The sequence below is a fragment of the Haliaeetus albicilla genome, chromosome 1 (assembly GCF_947461875.1).
Source record: "Haliaeetus albicilla chromosome 1, bHalAlb1.1, whole genome shotgun sequence".
Taxonomy (NCBI): Eukaryota; Metazoa; Chordata; class Aves; order Accipitriformes; family Accipitridae; genus Haliaeetus; species Haliaeetus albicilla.
The window spans coordinates 43,852,084-43,871,467 of NC_091483.1; the positions used below are offsets into that span (position 1 = coordinate 43,852,084).

Below are 19,384 nucleotides of genomic sequence, written 5' to 3' on the forward strand. Positions count from 1 at the left end.
CAAAAAGCCAATAGCTACAGCCAGCCAGTGAGCAGGACAAAAGAGAAAGAATAAGAAATGTATGGTAAAAAAGTGTAGAGATGCACATAGTTCTCCGCAGGCTTCATGCTGAATGTCAAGTATTTGTGGTCACATCATATTTTCCAATACTGTTTTTTTAAGGGTCTGGTTACTGTTGTTTGAACTCAGAGTGTATCAACTTTCAGATTAATTCCTTTCTGTATGGAAATTGGTGGTGAAAGTTTCAGTTGTCTGTGTTCTGCTCTGCTTTAGCCTCAGTTGCAAACTTATTTCACACTATTTTGCTCCAGAGTGCATCAAATACAGATAAAAATTCCTTCGTATAGGTAATGCATGGACCTAAATTCTCATCTAGATTCATGGAGATGTTTCATGAAGCATCTTTATGTATCTCCCCATAAAGAGACATGGAAAGGATAAGCCTTCTCTCTTTCTCAGCTTTGGTGTGGTTTTCTTTTAAATTGGGTGGAAGGGGCGTGGGGGTTTTTTTGTTTTCAGTCTAAAGGCTGAAAGCTGAGACCATAAGTGTCCCTTACGTGGAATAACAGTCATTCTGTTCTAAATTTGGGGGGAACAAAAAATTGTTTAGCCAGCATTAGGAAATAATTTTTATAATACCAGTGTTTTCACTCTGAATTTATTTTAAACTCTTGCTGTGTGGTTTGTTTTAGGATACTTAAACAGTTCTGCTTGGGGACTTTGGGGGTGGTTTTCTGTTGTTTTCCATTTCTCTCATTTGCAAAGTCAAATTGCTTTTTCTGAATCAGAAAGTTATGAATATTGTCAGTATGCTATGCAAGTCATCTAATAGCCATGTTGGAGTTCAGTGGCTCTGCATTGCCAGAGCTTAGAAAATCATGCCCATAGGTTGGCATGATTGCCATAGTTCCTCTGACATGGCACACAACCTTGCTCTCATGTACACCTGGTAAAACCTAGTCACGCTAGGTGAAGAACTGTGAAGAATTCCCTACTTGCTGCCCATCACAATACAGCTTGATTTCTAGAGCTGTGAAGTACTTGCAGCTCCTGTCAGTTTTGACTGAGTTTGGGTTGCTCAGACCTGAAGCATCAAACCTGTGTACTCCAGGTGGTTCCATCTGTTTCAGTATTAAAGTATTAATGATCAAATGTAGCAGCATGCTCTTCTTCCTCTGCCTACATAAATTTGATCAGAAGGAAATTGATTTTTGTTCCTTTTTCTTTACAAAATGAGCAACCTTGCAAAATGAAGAGCATCTTAATATTTGAGCTCTGTATTCACTATTCAAAATATAAGCCAGGTGTTTTGGGAAAAAAAGAAAAATTTACTTCCAATTGATGGCTTGTTTTACTCACATAGCCTTCTTTTGAAATTTTGATCCTGTACATTTTAAACAACAGATACAATAATATCTTAGTTGTGTTGCAGGAGGACCATTGGTAGATATCCTAAATCTGGTTTATGATTTTATTTTGAACATACTCTGCTTTTGCAGTGAGATCCCAGGTAGGAGAGTCTGCCATGTTACCTAATCCCAGCTATCAGCATGGAAAAGGCCACTACTATGACTGCGGGAGGGGTCAATACAGAACAAGGTGTCGTTTTCACATACCCATTACTTAAAATGCCTTTTTTGCCTCCTTTGTTTCCAGGAATCATTCTTTCACTTGCTTTCTGTCTCCTTTCCAGGTGTGGATGTGTGGAGGTGGCATGTTTGATGTTCCATGCTCTCGAGTTGGGCATATCTACAGGAAGTACGTCCCATATAAAGTCCCTTCTGGAACCAGCCTAGCACGGGTGAGTAATTGGGTCTTGCTGTTTTTCATTTTCATTCATCATCAGTCTCTTCATTACCTGTGAACTAGTTTCCAGTAAACCATTAAAATGGAAAATGAATGTTTCCTTATTTTTCTGAAATGGGATGTGCAATTGCTGCAGTTATGCTGCCTTCCAGAGATAAGATTGCCAAGAATAAAATAGAAGCTTAAAAATACAGGGTTGGACATCTCAGCACAGAAGCGCATTTCATGCTAATTCAAAGAACCTAGGAATAACCTAAGGCTTACGGTTCTCAAATTGCACAGTGTTGTCAGTCATAGTTTTTACAAGCAGGACCAATTTGAATGCACATTTTCTTATTAGTCAGCAGAAAAGGCAGAATCTCGTGGAAGGGATGTTTTTCTGAGGCAAAAGGACTAAGTAACAATGATTTGAGCGACTGTCTAATTATTGTGTAAAACCTGGTTGTGGAATACAGCCAGCTTTGAGCCATGTGAGTGAGAAATTACAAGACCTCTAGACATTTCTCAAAGACTACTGAACACATCCATATCCATGAGGGGCTTTTTGCTCAAGAGAAAATGTTCTATAACTTTCTGGAGATGTTCACGGGATGTCAAAAGATGGGAGACAGAGGGCACAGATGTAGCTTCCAGGCAGATACTAGCATTTATTCATGCTTGAGTTTAATCTTTTCTGGTTTAGAGGATTTTTTTTTTTTTTAATAAAATGGCATTAATATTAAAGTCTGCATATTGCCATAGGGTAATATTTTATGAATCATATTTTTTCTTAATAATGAAAATGTGGTATGAATAAAAGAATAAATTTCTTGCTTTAAGGGGGAGATGTTCTTGGTTTCAGCACCATGGGACAAGGCTTGCTGTAGTAACTGCAGCAGAGGAAAGAGGCCACCTGCGCTGCCTGCCTGACAGCTGGCTAGACAGAGAGAAGGATTTGCCTTAAAAGAGCATCAGTGCAGACAGTGTGACACACGATACAGTAATGGGATTAGTGGTGGCCTTAGTGGTAGTGACAAAAACTCTATTGACTAAACTGTGAGATGAAAATCTTCCCCCAATATAGCTCTGTGTAATATCAGAGTTTCCCCATCCAGATTTTTGCACTGGCTGAAATAAACTGCTTTGTTTATGGTATCCACTGCAAAAATCACACACAACTTGAAACAGGAAATCCAAACCTCAGTCTCTGTTCTTCTCTATTACAGCACAAAGTATCTCATTAGAGAATATGCTGTCTCGTGCATTACCTGTAGGAGCAAAATACAATCATTTCTATTTGGACTACTAGCATCTCATAAAGTTCAAAACTTAACTAGCTTTCACAGAGGCACTGTGAGTACTTAGAGCCACCAGGTAGCCACAGCCTGCAGCCTCCTTGTACCATTTATTTTAGCTTGATTTCGATAAATCACTCATGAAGTATTACCAAAAACCATTCCTGGCTATAAAACTGAAATCTCTGCCTGTGCACAGACTGACTGCCCTGTATCTTGTGGGAAAAGATCTAGTGTGCTGATAGGATAGGTCTTGACCATCCCATTCAAATAATGCATAGTTTCTTCTGTGTTGTGGGGGTCCAAAACATGATGCTTAGGTAAATTTCTGGCAGATATTTATCAATGAAAGAAAATCTGAATTCTTAGATTCCCAGCTTCTTTCCAGTACAACGTTCTAAACCAAAACGTTGATGTTAGGATACATTGCATCAAGGCTGCCAAGAGCACAAGAAAATTCTGTATGTTTTAGTGTTTGGGGCTATCTCAATAACTAGCCAAGGAAGAGAGTTTGGTCCCTGACCCATCAAATTGTGTGTAGTTTTAAGCCTAAAAATATTCTCTTTCATCCAAGCTGGAAAATGAAAAGCAAGGATGTATTCATCTTTGGTGTGTCAATCCCTTTGATACAGACCTCTTGCATTCCAAATAAACTGCCCCAAATGGAGCTGTTAGCCAAAATAATACTAGGGGAGTATGTACAGGAGTGGCCTGGATATTTCAGCTATCTTTGCATTATCCTCCAAATATTGTATTGTATTATATTATATTTTATTATATTACATGACATTATATTATATTATATTATATCCTCCAAATATTATAGCCTATCCCTTATGAGTATTTTATCTAAAACTTCCCTCTAGTTCAGGAATATAATGAATAACACACTCAAGAATATCTGGAAGTATTATCCCTGCTGCCAAAGGCAATACTTTTCACTTCTAAGTAGTTCCCACAAAGGTTTTTACTAAATCCTTTTCCATCTGCTGCTAAAGAAGGATGCTGGAGATGCAGTTCAGAAAGGAATGAGCCCTACGAAGCCCAACTGTGATTGTATAAATGATTGCAGGAGTCCCTTCATTAATCAAGGGAGAATTTTCTCTTGTGCAGATACTGCGTTAAAGAATGACAGATTTTCCCATCCTGTCCCACAGCAGCAGCACAAGGGATATGGAGGCTGGAGTTAGGAAGAGGACAGAGCTTCTAGACAAATTCAGGCATAGCCCAGATCATGCCATGGGTTTGCTTTCAAGCTGGTTCAGCTTATGTTTACCCTTAACAAATAATGCTTAAAGTGACCATTTTACCTTCCCTTGGGATTTCAGCTCTCTATATCTTTTAGCAGCAAGTTTCAACACAGAGTTTCAGCCAGCTGCATAATGCCTGACCAATCTAGATATCTTTTTGAAGAGCTGTAACCTGACATGAGGATCACATATGCTTTATTAAATGAGAGACTTGTCAAAAACTCTGTTCCGCCTCCCCATCACTAAATAACCATTGTTATTTAATAACACACAATAACATATTGGGTGTACTACACACAATAGTATGTATCGTGACATCAATTTTCTATGTCCTTCTTATTGTATTTCTTACCTTCTTATCTGTCACTCAAGACCTGCAAAGCCTACGCATATTTTTTGCTGACACATACCCCATAAATTGAAAAGCATCCACATATGAAACACTCTGTCAGTACAACTGTTTGGTGGTACAGAGCAAAAGTAAAGCAAGCTGTAAACATGCGGAGTAGATTTATAAAACAGACTGTGACAACCAAAAAAGCTGAATATTTTTGTCTGGAGATGTCTTAAGATGTTGCTGCTTGCCAAATGCAGTCTGTGTCCAATTTACAGGTAATTGCACATAAAGAAAGATTAATGGGCATGCAGATGTCAACACTGATTCCACATTATAATGTGGAAGCACCACATAATTATTCATTCATTCCAAACCTGTCAACCTCTGCACAAAACTGCAGTGACTAATAACTAATTTTGCCGGTTTGTTTTAGTTAAGACATATATAGAAAGCGAACCCCCAAATCTTAAAAGTCCTATGCAAGATGTTGCCCTATTAAAAACTTCTGAATTATTTTACTGGATTATTTTAGTTGCTTTGTGGTATTCTTGACTGTTGCTTCCTTTTTAACAATTCTAGCTAAGCCATTTTCTTTTAGCCAGTTACCTATGAAATTAGACTTTAAAATATTATTAGCGTTTTCTTGTAGGTGCATCTCAGTTTATTATTTATTTTATTTAGTTTCCTATTGGGGGGGGATTTTTTTTTCTATTTGTGATTCTGTAAAAGCCATAAGAAATTTATCAATAAAAGCTCACTGTTCCATAGGATATGCAGAGATGAACTCAGAATTTCAAAATATATCTACAGAAATTTTTTTCATTTGCAGGTATTTTACACAGCATTTTAGCATTAACTACAGAACATTAGAGCATTAGGCCTTTCTGAAGGGAAGGGCAATCCCACTGAAGTTCAAGTTTGGATGCTAACCCAGCAGCGTGGTGAATCCTAACCTTAAGTTGAATTCCTCCCTGCACGCCAGGACGTGGGATCCCAGAGCACAGTGATCCTCTGACCCAGCAGGCACAAGCACGATGACATTTGCCTCATTACACAGTGTCGCTGAATTGGAACTTGCACGAGTTTGGGTTCAGGAATTCAGCTGATAAAGGTGGGTTCAGATTCCCACCTGAACCATTTGCTCAGCCTTTTCATGTGGCTTCAGAAGGGATCTTCAAAGAAAATTACTGTAGCTATACCATCTGGTGCTGTGACCACGTTTACACTTTTGACAGAGCTTCCTTTAATACTGCGACCATTGCGGGGGGGGGGGGGGTGTCCCAGCTGCAAATAATGTTTGGGGTTTTCTTAAAGCAGCCCATGAACATTTTCTTTTTGGTTTCTGGGGAAGTTAAAGAACCAAGGAGAATCAGTTAGGTAATGGCTATGTTTTCTCGTGACCGGAGTGCAAACCGATAGACGTTGCATGCTGTTAAGGGAGCACTGCTGGCACTTTTGCAATCACCTCTGTAGGAAAACAGACTGTAGCACCAAGTCAGTTATGATTCAGCAGTCACAGTAAGCAGCTGAAACATCAGCTTAGAATAAGCAAATTACTTAGGAATCAAGCAAGAATCACCGTCTTGCAACAGCACAGCTATAATATATAATGATGATGATTATACAATACAGCTTTTAAGTTTCCATTCTAACTTTTTTCATTTAACAGTTTTATAAATTCATCATGAAAATTATTTGAACCGAGATCTCAAAGAGAGTGCTTACCAAAGAAAATCTTCAAATTAATATCTTCTAATCCCTGAATACAAGAAAGTCAAAGTAATTTTTTTAAATGCTGATATTTTATATTTTCTCCAATCTGAATAGAAGTTTTGCTTTTAAGATAATAACGCAACAGGACAGGCAGCTTAGCTATCCAAACGGAATACAAAGAAGATGGAGAACTAGATGTTTCTGGATGATAACAACGTGAAAGTGGTGGTAGCTACTTTCCAGGGTTCGTTCAATAGGCCAGCGCTGGAGCCCAAGTTACGTGACTAAAGAAATGTATTTGGAATCAAACCCCTGAACTCTCTTCAGGCTTAGCTGCAGAGGTGGGCTATGGTCTGTACGTGCCCGCAGAGTATGGGTCTGTAAAGCGAGCACGGCAGTAGCCAACAAATCTGCGGAGATGTTGTTCCACTGGCACTGCTTGCCGCAGCTCCCCTGCAGCCAGCCTGCAGAGACCTGCAGCTGCAGAGCTGGGGGCGGGCAGCATCCTCACGGGGACCATGCCCATCCCTGCCCTCCAAGCCCCGCAGGCTGGCCTCAAGCAAGCCAGCGAGCAGAGATGTAGCCTTTAGTCAGTGGGCCGGTTTGGGGGCTTTCTTTTTCACTTTTTTCCAATGTGTAGGTCTTAGAATTTTTTGCGGTGGAGATGCAAACCTTTACAGAGAGAATGAAATCCTGGCTGTTTTCAGATGACATCTGTGGAATTTTAGTTCTAGGTATTTGCAGACTGCAGGCTGAGAATAAATAGTCTCTTGCTTCTCTGCCAGCTGTGCTAACCCTCACAAGATTTATTTATATACACCACTGGCTCTGTCACCTAGTTAGCATACTGTCTTCCATGGAGAAGCATTTCTTTTATGCCCGCAGACATCTCTTTATTTGGTTGGGGTTGTTTTACACAAATACAAACCATTGCTGGGATGAAACCCTGTTAAGTTTTAAACACAGTTAAGTGTAAAGGACCAAAATAAGATACCCAAGAGGGGGAAAGATTGACAAACACTAGCACTGCCTAAGTTAAAAGGGAGTTAGGCAAGAAGGGCAAAGGGATGAAAACACCCATTTAGACTTAACTGATGTGGGCAGCTTAGATATTGAGACCTGAATGTCAGAAAGCTGTAATTAGTGTCCAGGAAATGTTTTCTTGTGCTTTCACTGTAGAAATACACAGAAATGAGAAATTATTTTGTTCCGACACTGATGGAAGGACCTTTGCATGAAACTGAGGGTACCATTTTAATCCTTGTGAGTGCTCTGGAGTTTTGTACCCTGCTGCCTCTGTCATATTAATCCATATTTGTTGGATGGGCTGCTCTAGTCATACTTTGTTCTCCTCCTCCATGATGATTTATTGTGACTTTATGCTACCCATATTCCAGAGGAACATGAAGTTGTCTTGGCTGGCTGGATCCCAATGTGCTTTTTAAATACAATTTACATAAAACAAACTGTATATTATGTTATTTCCAGCCAAATGAAATACAGCTGCTTCCAGAAGTAAACAGGGCACCCATTCTGAAGTAGCAACAACCCTGTGCTTCACAAAACAAACAATAAAAAACATTTATATTAGAAAGATGATGTAGGTGGAGTGAAAATAACCCCACTGGAATTTTACTAGGAAGGAAAAGAGATTAATATGTCAGTTGTTGCAGAGACTGTTAGGTTATTTTTATCAAATAAACAGTTATATCCTCTCTTATATTTCACAACTGAAATACAGTCAGGCCTCAGATGTGCTGTGGTGATTCATATTTGATTGGTGTAATGGAAAGTGATTTTTGATGTTCAGGCTGATGAGAGGTATTACTATCACGACAAATAAGCCTACACCAGCTGGTGACATCCAGCTTCCTGGAAAATGTTCAGATTAAATGCAGGACAACAGGAACTCATTACAGGGCCCAAATGTTCCTGTGGTAGTTTAATATTGACAAAAGTAAAGTCTGTGGATTGGGGTCAGGGTTGGTCTCATGCAAACAGTGAGACAGGCACAAAAGCGGAAAAAACAGGTTATGCAGGTGAAATGAAACAAATAATAAAACCGTTGTGCTGCTTTAGTGCCACCGGATAACAAAAACCTACTTTAGCACATCTGGAGAAACTGAAAACAGGAATTACATTTTTATATTAGTTTAACTGCTACATCTAGAATGTCAGTTGGAAAAGATGCAACTAGAGGATGGATTTGTGCAGGCTCGCAACAGCGAACAGGCTACAGCTAGGTAGCTCTCTTACCAGTGCTGTCATTGCAAGCCAGCACACCAGCCACAGTTACAAAATGTGGAACTACACCTCTCGTATTAGGGACCAATCTAGTTAAACCTTGCTTAGAGGGAATATTTACGAATCTGTCCTTTGACATGTCCTTGCCTCACTCCACTTTTCCATTCTCATGGCCAGTGTCTACTTTCTTCTCACTGCATTTATTTGAGTAATATCACGTCTCTTGAAAATGATGGATGATCTTACATGCTTAAAAAGAAGGGACAGTCATTTGATCAGAGAGATGTATCTTCCCTAGTCACTGAAGAAAGTGAAAGGGACAAAATGGTCCATGAAAAATTTCTTTTCTTCAAGTGGAGAAGTCCTCATTTATCTCTCTCTTTCTCCAGTCAAGTTGATTTAAACTCTTTTATTGAAGTCCAGGTATCAGTGACATTGTAACTTACTGTCTTGTAGACTATTGCTGAGTGAAAATACAAAACAAAGTCACAGTCTTAAATGTCTGAGTTCATACAAACTTAAAGAAAACTTGTCTAAATGTAAGCCTGATGGTAAAGGATTTACCAGAGAGTAAAACTGTAACAGTGGCACAGAACTTAATTATATCAAGAATGCATACATAGGCAACTGATGGCAGCTGATGAGTCAGTCTTAGTGTGGTTGCCATCACTTTTGTATGCATCTCAGCTTCTTGGTGACAGCTGTCACAACCTTACATATAGAAATATGTATCTACTGAAATATCATTGGGCCTTATTTATTCATGTACAGAAATTTTTCACTGAAAATGACAAGAGAGAACAAATTATCATTGGTCTGTCATGGATGGGTCCTGAGAAACTCCTCAGATGTCCATCGAGAGTCCCTGTGACTTCCTTTACATTGTGTGTCAATTCATGTAACTGATTGAGTTGATCTTCATTTAATTGCTCCTATTTAATTTTTATTTTTCCTTTTTTTCTGTTCAAAGACCAGGGTAACCAAACTGGACATCTGTAACCTTGCAATGAATCTGACAGCCAAACTAAGCTACAGCAGTTTTCAGCTGTAGAAACATGTTTCATTTTTCCTTTCCGTATGCATTTAGATGAGGTGTTCAGATTGAATCCAAGCAAGTGTGATCTACCACAAAGATATCCCAAAACTGATTCTTCTTATTGATAAAGATATTTGATGCCATTTGAGAAACTGGCATTTGAAGGAGTTTTCTTTAGAAGATTACGCAAAGAGTAACAGAGACAGAAATCAAGAAGATTGCAATATAACTCTTACTTTGTTCTAAATTCTTTGTAGATTATCTTCACCGTGAGACTGGAGTGCTTAAATGATGCTATAAGACATTCACAAAATGCCACCTAATCTGGTAGGCTCTTAAACTCCTTTGACCTCTAAATTCTGCAGCAGCATACGCACACACACACACACACACGGTGAAGTCCTAACAAAGTTGAACTGCTTAGCATCTGTATTACAGCTAGACTCTGTCAAGATTTGGTAGCTATTCATAACCATGCCCACTTGTGGGCGTAATATGTTGACATGCTTAGATTGTGTCTAGCCTGACCTAAGGCTCAGGCAAGGGGGAAGTGACTGTCCTCCTTTCTCCACCATGTCAGACATTCACCCGGATTGTGGGAAGGGCAACTCTGGGAGACTTGTAAAGGATTTGAAATCACATCCTTACCTTACAGTAAGTCACTTGATCGGTAGGCCTTAAAGTGTTCAGGGAGGTTATGCTGGGGTTATGGTTTTGGTTATGCTCCTCTACCTTTCTGTTGTGATAAGGTGAGTAAAGACCAGCAGCTCATGGACATAATTTGCAGAGAAGAGTTACGTTCCTAGGAGGTTCTTCGCACAGGGCAACTTTTCATGCTGTTAGACAGCCACAGAACAGGGATCTTCAGCTTAGGAGAGCTCACTCATCTCATCTTGGACAGCCTATATTTTTGCTCCAGGAACATGCTGGGTTAGCATGTTCTAAATAGGATTGTAAATGGTGTTTGCCTTTACTGTGCAAGGTTGCACCAGAGAACTTTCAGGACAGCAGCTCTTCCTGACTGCATTCAGTTCAAGTATGGGGATTAACTCCAATTTCAAGTTTTACTACTAGTCTGTACATGTTTATGTTAAAAGGAAGCGTGGTGGTTACTGAGCTTGCATCACGATAATAAGGATAGGAAAACCATGCTAACTGAAGGCAACAAACCTCTTTAAAACTAGTGTTTGGATGCTGAGTGCTTGCTTCCTAGTAACTGGCAACTTCAGAGCGAGCTTCCCACTACTCCAGGATGGAGAGTTCCTTGCAGTCATGTTCATAAACAGTCTGGAGATATGGAGCTAGCAAATCAAAAGTTTGTATTTTTAAAAGGGAACCTATTGAAATTCAAAGGGCCGCCTCATAAGGGTTCAGCTTATGACAGCAGTGTATAAACATGCTAAGGATAACATATAGGTTCATTACAGGATCTGGAAAGGTTTGGGAAGATTTTTAGCATATGATGGAGAAAATGGTCTTGGAAGAACTGGGGAACAAAGTTTTAAATAGATTTGTCTAAAGTGTCTTACCTGATACTTGGGGAATGGTGGGAAGACCTGAATTATTTTTTTTCTAATGCAATGTTTTGGTGGGTTTACGCACACACACTTGGAAAACAAGGAGGCTTTGACTGGTGAATGAGAAGTTCGAGCCAGTGACCAGGTATAATATCAAGATTTCTGTTGGACTCCTCTTTTATTCAGTTATAACCATCTAAAGCAGAATTCAGTTCTTTTAGTGCAGCCAAATAACTAAAGAGAAAACTCCAGCAGAGCCTACTCTTGATATTGATGGGGTAAGTCACTGCTGGAGTTACTTTGAATTTTTCTTTCCTAAGAGAATTTTTTTACTGTACTTTTACTGTATGGTTCTTTTTACAGCATGGTTTTTAAATTAGCACTATCAGATAAAGTGATTGCAAAAAATAATATATTTTCCAGAACAGTCTTAAACTGCATTTGTATTGCAGTAAATGAGGTGTACAGCATTACAGTGGAAGATATGCTAGAAAGATCACACCTATTTCCATGATTTTGGCTTCTTAGTTTAATGAGCTTAATCATATTTTGGCCTTATCTACAAAGTCTCATGACATAGTATTTTTACTTGTCAGGAGATTGCTGTGTTAGAGGGTTTCTGCCAGAAAGGTGGGATTGTCATTTAGATGTTGTTCTTGAATTTGTTCTGGTTTTCTTTGTCCTACCCAGTGCCTGTATTCTTAAATTCTAATTTCTTGTGAAGTAATACAGGTTTTCATGAAATTACAGCAAAATTCAACCTTATGTGGGGCATGAGCCTTTTTTTAATAGGGATATGTGTTGTGAATTCTTATACTCCTTTCATTTTACTTGCTTTATCACTGCAGGTTATAACATATTTGCTTCACAGAAAGAAAGCACATAGAAACTTATCTTGCAGTGTCAGCTAAAAGTACTTCGTTTGTTCTGTATCTTGCTGTCTTTGTATTCAGATAAGCCTTATTAGTTCAGAGACATTTAGTTTGTGTGGATTAATAAAATTCAAGAAAGGAATTTTCAAATGAATCTTGAAAGCAAATCAGAGTACGAATCAGGCTTACTTATATGCAGAGAATGTTCTGAGAAGAAACATTACCTTATGTTGATGATAATCAGATGTATATTGTCCTCCAGCTTATTACAGAGCGAATCTCAGAATTTTGCAGTTAGCGTACTATAAAAAGAATATTACAAAACTTGATGATCTTGTTTTTACAAGCAAAGCAATAAGAATGCCCTAGTGTCTTAGTGTTCTCCAGTGAGATGTTGCTTTGTTGGTGGGATAAGAGGTTATTGGGCAGCTGTGGAAATGCAGAATAGACTAAGCCTGTACTCCACTACAACATCTGCATATAAAGCTGTGTGGATTGAGTTGCAGGAGGAATTTTAAAAACAAACAAAAATACAGAAAAATTTGCCCTGGGCCTATTTAGACTCCATGACATTAAATAACAATAAAATATATCTCTTCAGTCTCACCTATTCAGGATTTTTCCTTGCAAGTCTTTTTCTTTTTATTTTATAATTTGAGTCAGCTAATTTAATTAATTATAATTTGAATAAATTCTTATGCAACAAAATAGGTAATTCTGTTTCCTGTAAAATGCCAACAAAAATAAACTTTGTGGGACATAAGCCAGAACTGGGTTTCACAGAACAGAAATAGTCTTAGATATGTCTATAGGGTGAGTGCAGAAAGCCACAAGTTGCCATACCTATCCCATGAGCTGCTTTGTTTCAGATCAGCTCTACTTCAAGGTTACGTGCTATGCTTTTGCACAGACTTGCTAGCACGCCAGCACAGCGAAGCTTTCAGTCCAAAGGTAGTGCAAAACCACCTGTGAGATGGGGCAGAGGAAGCTCATGACTGTTTGCCCCCATACATGCACATGTAAGACCTGGCCCTAAAATTTAGGTAGGAATTGCTAGATGACTAAGCAGTATGATGACAGCTGAAAATTCAGATGCCTTTCAAAGGCAAAGGAATAATTTGAACCATTCCTGCACATCAGCAGGTTCTGAACTAACAGGAAAAACACATAGGTACCAATGTGAGCAGCTGAAAGAAAATTTCTCTTTAACATCCATCATTAATCAAAAACCCATGTGGAGATGCATAAAGAATATGAAGGAAAATAAGATGTTCAACAGACAGATGACTCTATCAGCAGGAAAGCAGGGTACTTAATACTCTGTAGTGTTTGCTCAACGCTTTAATGAAGATAGCATACGTTTATTGGTATTTTTCCATGTTTTAAGACTGAGAAATCAGACCAGCTAAGCTTAAAAGTTGTGTGGACTACTGAATTTTTTTTGTTTAATTCTCCCCATTAGAAATATCATTCACTCAAAGCATGAAGAAATTAATGATTTTTTTTTTTCTGCTGCACAGAACCTGAAGCGCGTGGCAGAGACATGGATGGATGAGTTTGCAGAGTACATTTACCAGCGACGGCCTGAGTACAGACATCTCTCAACTGGTGATATCTCTGCCCAGAAGGAACTTCGCAAGCACCTTAAATGTAAAGATTTCAAGTGGTTCATGGCTGCAGTGGCTTGGGATGTCCCCAAATATTATCCTCCTGTGGAGCCTCCACCTGCTGCCTGGGGAGAGGTGAGGAATACACAAATTAGATCAAATTTAAATGAGTCTAACATTTTACATTGCAGGAAATTAAAATTATGAAATTAGATTCAGCTCCTATGATAAATAGTGTTATTAAGGGAGTTCATAGTGATTGGAACAAACCCTGGACTAGCCATTAAAATGAGAAACCATCATGTCTTAGAACGATCGCTGTCCTTTTTATAATTCATTACAATTTTGTGTGTACAGGCCATAAGATGCATGCACAATGAGGAGAAGAATGTGAAAAAGACTATGTAGCACTCATTATTGCATGTCACAAGATGATTTTAGATGCTGAGAATCACCTTAGCAAAAAGGAGGTCTGAGGGCAACACTTTTTTTTGCATATCCACTTATATACCTCCTCTTGTTCTTACAAGGACAATTGTATGTAGGTGGAGTTAGGTTTGCTCTGTTCTGCTCGCACATGCAAATGTGACAAGCGAAGCTTGGATATTTTTCTTCTAGAAAGACTGGTTTTGCTCAGCTTGTGATCTGCATTCTGTAGGTGCTGTCATGACCGAGTACCAGTAGCAGACAAATGCAATTTTTCTTTTGGGGCATGAAGGGAGGGAGAGACCACCAAGACAGAAGCCAATATCCAAGCATCACTCCAGAGCAGGGGCAAGCAAACAGCCTGCTGGAACTCTCCACCCGTGATCAAAGATTCAGACCTGCATTCAGACCTCTCTGAAGAGCAGAGTCATAGCACACCTTGCTTTGACAGTGTGTTTTGTGTAGAAGAAATGAAAACACAAAGAGTGCAGGGACGGGAAATTACTTCCATAGCTGCACTGAAAAATTGCAGTGGCCTTTTTACTCCTAGGAAACAGTGGATTCACTCCATGGAAAGGTGGTATGCAGTGGGCTTTTTCCTCTCAATTCATTAAGATTTATAAAGAAGGCTTTGCTCTTTCAGTGTATTGTGCTACTTTTTTAAAAACTGTAGGAATATCTGTGCTGTGAGTTCTGGCCTTCTCTAATTTGCTGGAGATCTTCTTGGGGCTCTCAGACAATTACCTTTTATATTTGAAACCAAAGGATGAAGTTGAAACTTTGACTAAAACATTTGGTAAGACCCCTCACACCTCTGCATATCCCCAGTGGTCAAGGCTGGACCATGCAGGGGATTTCTAAACATAGGTGCCTCTACTATTCTTCAGCATTTCTTTTTAAAAATGCAAATTACCTCATTGCAAAAATTTAAAAATAACTTTCTGTGGTAGTAACAGTCCTTAACTATTCTTTGTGAGCTACCAGTTACAGATGTTCAAAGGAACTTCAATTTATGTGTGTCTTACTGTTTGCTACTTCTTGGCAATAATTAATTCCTTTGTTGTTAAAGTTTCTTCTATCTTTGATACTGCTGCCCACACATTATGGGATTAATGTATACCACGAGGTAAGGAGTTTATCAGTAGAAGTCAGGCTGGATCGGGTGCTGTGACTGCTACTGTGATCTTCCTTCACCATCTTCCACGTATAAATGTGCATCCTTGGAGGACTGTGATCATGAGATGTGTAATTTCTCTGGCCAGCTGAGCAATCCATAACTCAATCAGAGCGTCTAAGTGGAAGAGACTGTGATTCAGGTATTCATTCTTTTCACAGCAATATTAATATACTCTTTGCATAAAAGCAAGACTTTTAAAAAGTAAATCAAAGATCATAGCAGTGGTATCAAATCTGTACCTTAAAAGCACTTATTGAGTTCTTAGGAAGGAAGTGAAGACCAAAGGCTTTCTTTTTCCCCTAAAATGTACTTTCTCTAAAATAACAAGAAGTTTCAGCCCTACTACTCTATTTTTTCCTGAGACTGTCACATTCCTGTGAAGTTTTAATTAATTTGTTGGCACTTCCAAGGAACTTGAACAAACTTGAAGGTCAATGGCTGTCATAATTAGAAGCTTGAAGACAAAAACAGACTGTGTGTTATTGCTTTGTAAGAATCAAGGAGCTCTAGAAACCTTGCTGATTATACACACCAAAAGTCTGTGCCAAGACTGACTGTCATTTAGTACCCTCTCTGCTTCCACTTGGAAAGACTTTACATCTGCTTGCCTATGCCAGTCTGCGAAAGAATAAACAATGAAGTACTCAGACAATTTTTGGCTCCAGTATTTTGATATCTAGCTAGTAAAAGCGTGTGGTGTGAAAGCAGCCATCTCATAAACAGCCTCTGTACAACTCCTCTTTTTTCTGCAAACATTTATTTAAAATCTGACTCACATTTCTTGACAAAATCTGTTCATGGTGGAAAAGAAGGAAATTTGAAAAACAAAAAAAAAATCTTCTTCGCTACACTTGTCATAGCCTTCTCTCTTCTGCGTGTTTGTGCCTTTTGTCCTTTGTAGCTGGCAGGGTGTACGTTCCCTTGATGCTCTGTTCTGCCACGTAACATCTGAAATATGGGCAGTAAAGCAATGTAACAGCGAATCCAGACAGATTAAGGTTAGTGAGACTGTCAGTTCTATGTCTGGGTGAGATAACGGTACTCTTTCCTCTCCCACTGTGGGGAAAAAGGAAAGTTTTCAATCAGGTTTTGTTCTTATTCTTCCAAATATATTGGAAAGTATGCTACCAGTTGCAAAACAGTAATACCCATCCCATTCTCTTTCTAAGACAGAATAATTTATTTGTAATGTGTATTTGAAATCCTGTTGAAGGAAGTTAAAACAATGGCAGCATTAGGTGAGATTTGGACACCAAATGTTTTCTTAGGAAGTATTCATGAATCCACAAGCTGTAATCCAGCATGAATATATTATGCGTATATCATAGCTTCCAACAATAGCTTTAAAAACACATTTTACAGTAAAACAATCATATAATGTCAGCCATTGTCATTTATTTGAGACTTCATGAGTCCTATAGTCAAGGGGATATGAAAAAAAATAATTTGTTTTACTCAGTCAAAAGGGAAATATTTAAGCTTGGTTTCATTTGCTGTTACATGAACTTGTTATTCAATGATTTAATACACAGCAAGTGTCTCAATCACTGCAGCAGTGCTAAGCTGTAGGAACTGAAAATACTCCTTTCTCAGTCCCAAACTCCTGGATTTTACAGAACTGTTTTCCAGCACTGACATGAAAATGTCACCCATGAAGTTAAGTCAAGTAGCACATTTGAAAAAGGATTAAAGCCTAAGAACTCACTAACTTCTCTTTTGATTACTTTCTTTTTTTAAAGTGTCATCCTCATACCCTTAATGAGTCAATCTCAGCCCACCAAGTGTCACACGTCTGTTGTACAAAAGCGATACAACCAGCTATTCCCCACCCTGCACAGACCAAGTGCTGCGCAGCTGGGCTGTTCAAATTCTTTCATCGGGATCAGTGTCACACTGAATGACAGAGTCCTCTGTTTCTTCAGTGAGGTCTTTGGCAGTGCTTGACTTCTTTTAACTTCGACTTTTTATGGCTCACACAAAGGATAAATACTTTTGAAATTACTATGTATCAGTTGATGGGAAAGGTGGCTCATTTTTCCATATTTGATCTGTAGACACTGATGGCCCTAGGGTTATCTGAGAATGTAAGCAGTGCACTAAAACTGGCTTTAAGTGCTGCTCAAATGAAAAAAAGCAACATAAATGAACATTGCTAATGTCTTCTAAGAGCTACAGCCACTTTCTTATTTGAGGCATTAAATCAGATGCATGGAAAGCGTTATATAAACTGATAGCACCAAAGTGCCTATTTTGTTGTTGTATTGAGGCACCCTAAGGATAGTCCCAGCACCAGTTCCACATTCATCATTCTAACGGATGACCATATTGAATATAAAGTTGTCTTTAGATTGCTACACCTCCCTACTTTTTGCTTTTGGTGCAGACGGTTTCGTGCCGTCATGAGCGTGCAGGGTAGCTCCCAGGACCCCTGGGAGTGCTTCTCCATCTCTGGTTCACTCTGCCCCCAGGAAGGCTGAAATGTCCCTGGGTGACAGCCTGGCTCCAGTGCAGGCAGGGCAAGGCTGCAGGAGCCAGGACATCGCCCACTATCTCAACAGCAAATCTTGCAGGAACTCATTTGCCTGGGAACAAAGTTGTAGAGTTTTAGAATTGTCAGAGAATATTGGTCAATATAACTGCTGGACTCTGGGAAGCTGTAATTTCTCCCTATAATTTCTTTCTCAGCCTAAAGTACATTCCCTTAAAAGGAAGGAGGAAATTTGCTTTGCTTTGAAGTATAGGGGTGTGGGGGGAGGTTGTCTTGCTTTTTTCTCCATTTAACATGGAGCATGCTAGTGTCCATTACACAGCTCCCACCAAAATGTTCAAAAATCTCAAAATTAATCCTAGCAGGTTGTATCAATGGCCTACGAGCCTTCTTTTTCCTCAGAAGACTGTTGCTTTTCCGACAAGAAGATTACCACAGTAATCAACACATCCATTGCTTTCCAGTTTCCATTCTATGCCTGCGTACTAATGACAAATACTACAGTTTTGAGAGTGTAGTGCTAGACCATCTTAATCTGCCTCTCCCATGGGGAGCTTATTAAATCATATAACTGCTGGCTTTCTGCAAAACTCCAACATAAATTTAACCAGAGGTCAAGTAATCTGGGAGACCATATATTCTGCAATATGTAAACACTGTTTGTGAACCCCGGTTTTTTGTTTGGGTTTTTTTATTATTTATTTATTTATTTATTCATTTATTCTCCTTTCTTGATCGGTGTCCAAAAAAACCTCTTTTTTTTTTTCCCTTGAATACCTGTCTATCAAATCAGCAGCTTCAAATGTCAAGAGGTAACAGTGTCTTCTTCAAACCTAAGGTCTAGGCTTTCAGGCCTTCTGTCCTCCCGTGTTCCAGCTCTTATTTTACATCACATTCCTCTTTCCCCATCGCAGTGCCAGTGAGCTAAGCTACTTCTTTCTCAAGGCCTGGCATACTCTGGAGAAACATCTTTTTAACACGGGCTGGCTAACTTAGAGAAAGCAAGCTGTAGGTTTAACCTAAGTTCACTGCTTTTTGTAAAACCCACAGATCACTGCATCTAGGCTTACCCAGTGATTACCCCTTATGGCTTGCTACCTCATTTAAAGCACAGAAGTCAGACGCTACACCAGCAGAAATCCCACTCAGGTGACACGTCTTTGTTTTCCAAGCGTCAGTGCAGCACTGAAAAGCCTGTACATCCTTGCTCAGACACTTCCAGTGTAGAAGAGGGAGAAAACAGACCCCTTAGAGTTTTTCTCTGTGCTTTTATGCCTCATCTGCTCTCTATGAGGACTGCAGGGCCCATAGTCTCAGTATCTGTGTCCCACCGTGTGTTAGGATGGCATTTCAAGAACTAAATATGCAGACTTACATATAGTGTCCTATGCTTTTTTCGGAATGTATTTAATTCTGAAACAACCTTTAAAATCACTGCTAACCGTCCTTATTAGTCCATACAGACTCATCGAAAGCATGCTTTTCCTGTATGCCTATATGTGTGTACAAACGATAGCATTTAAGGTTGAGCAAATAAGCTTTGTATGCAGCAACTCAGTGCCCTACCTGCATGGGTGATAAAATCTGCCTCCTGTTCATCCCCAGTCTCTACAATTACACAAATACGAATGTTGGAA

General features: G+C 39.2%; 1 protein-coding gene across 1 annotated transcript in view; it reads left to right on the top strand.

Annotated features, from left to right (window-relative positions):
* The window catches only part of GALNTL6 (polypeptide N-acetylgalactosaminyltransferase like 6), a 513,294-nt gene that overhangs the window by 468,127 nt on the left and 25,783 nt on the right, over positions 1 to 19,384 (top strand). Inside the window, exons 8-9 of the mRNA XM_069787019.1 lie at positions 1,694 to 1,801; positions 13,570 to 13,791. Coding sequence (XP_069643120.1) covers positions 1,694 to 1,801; positions 13,570 to 13,791 — 330 coding nt within the window. The remainder of the gene's footprint in view (positions 1 to 1,693; positions 1,802 to 13,569; positions 13,792 to 19,384) is intronic.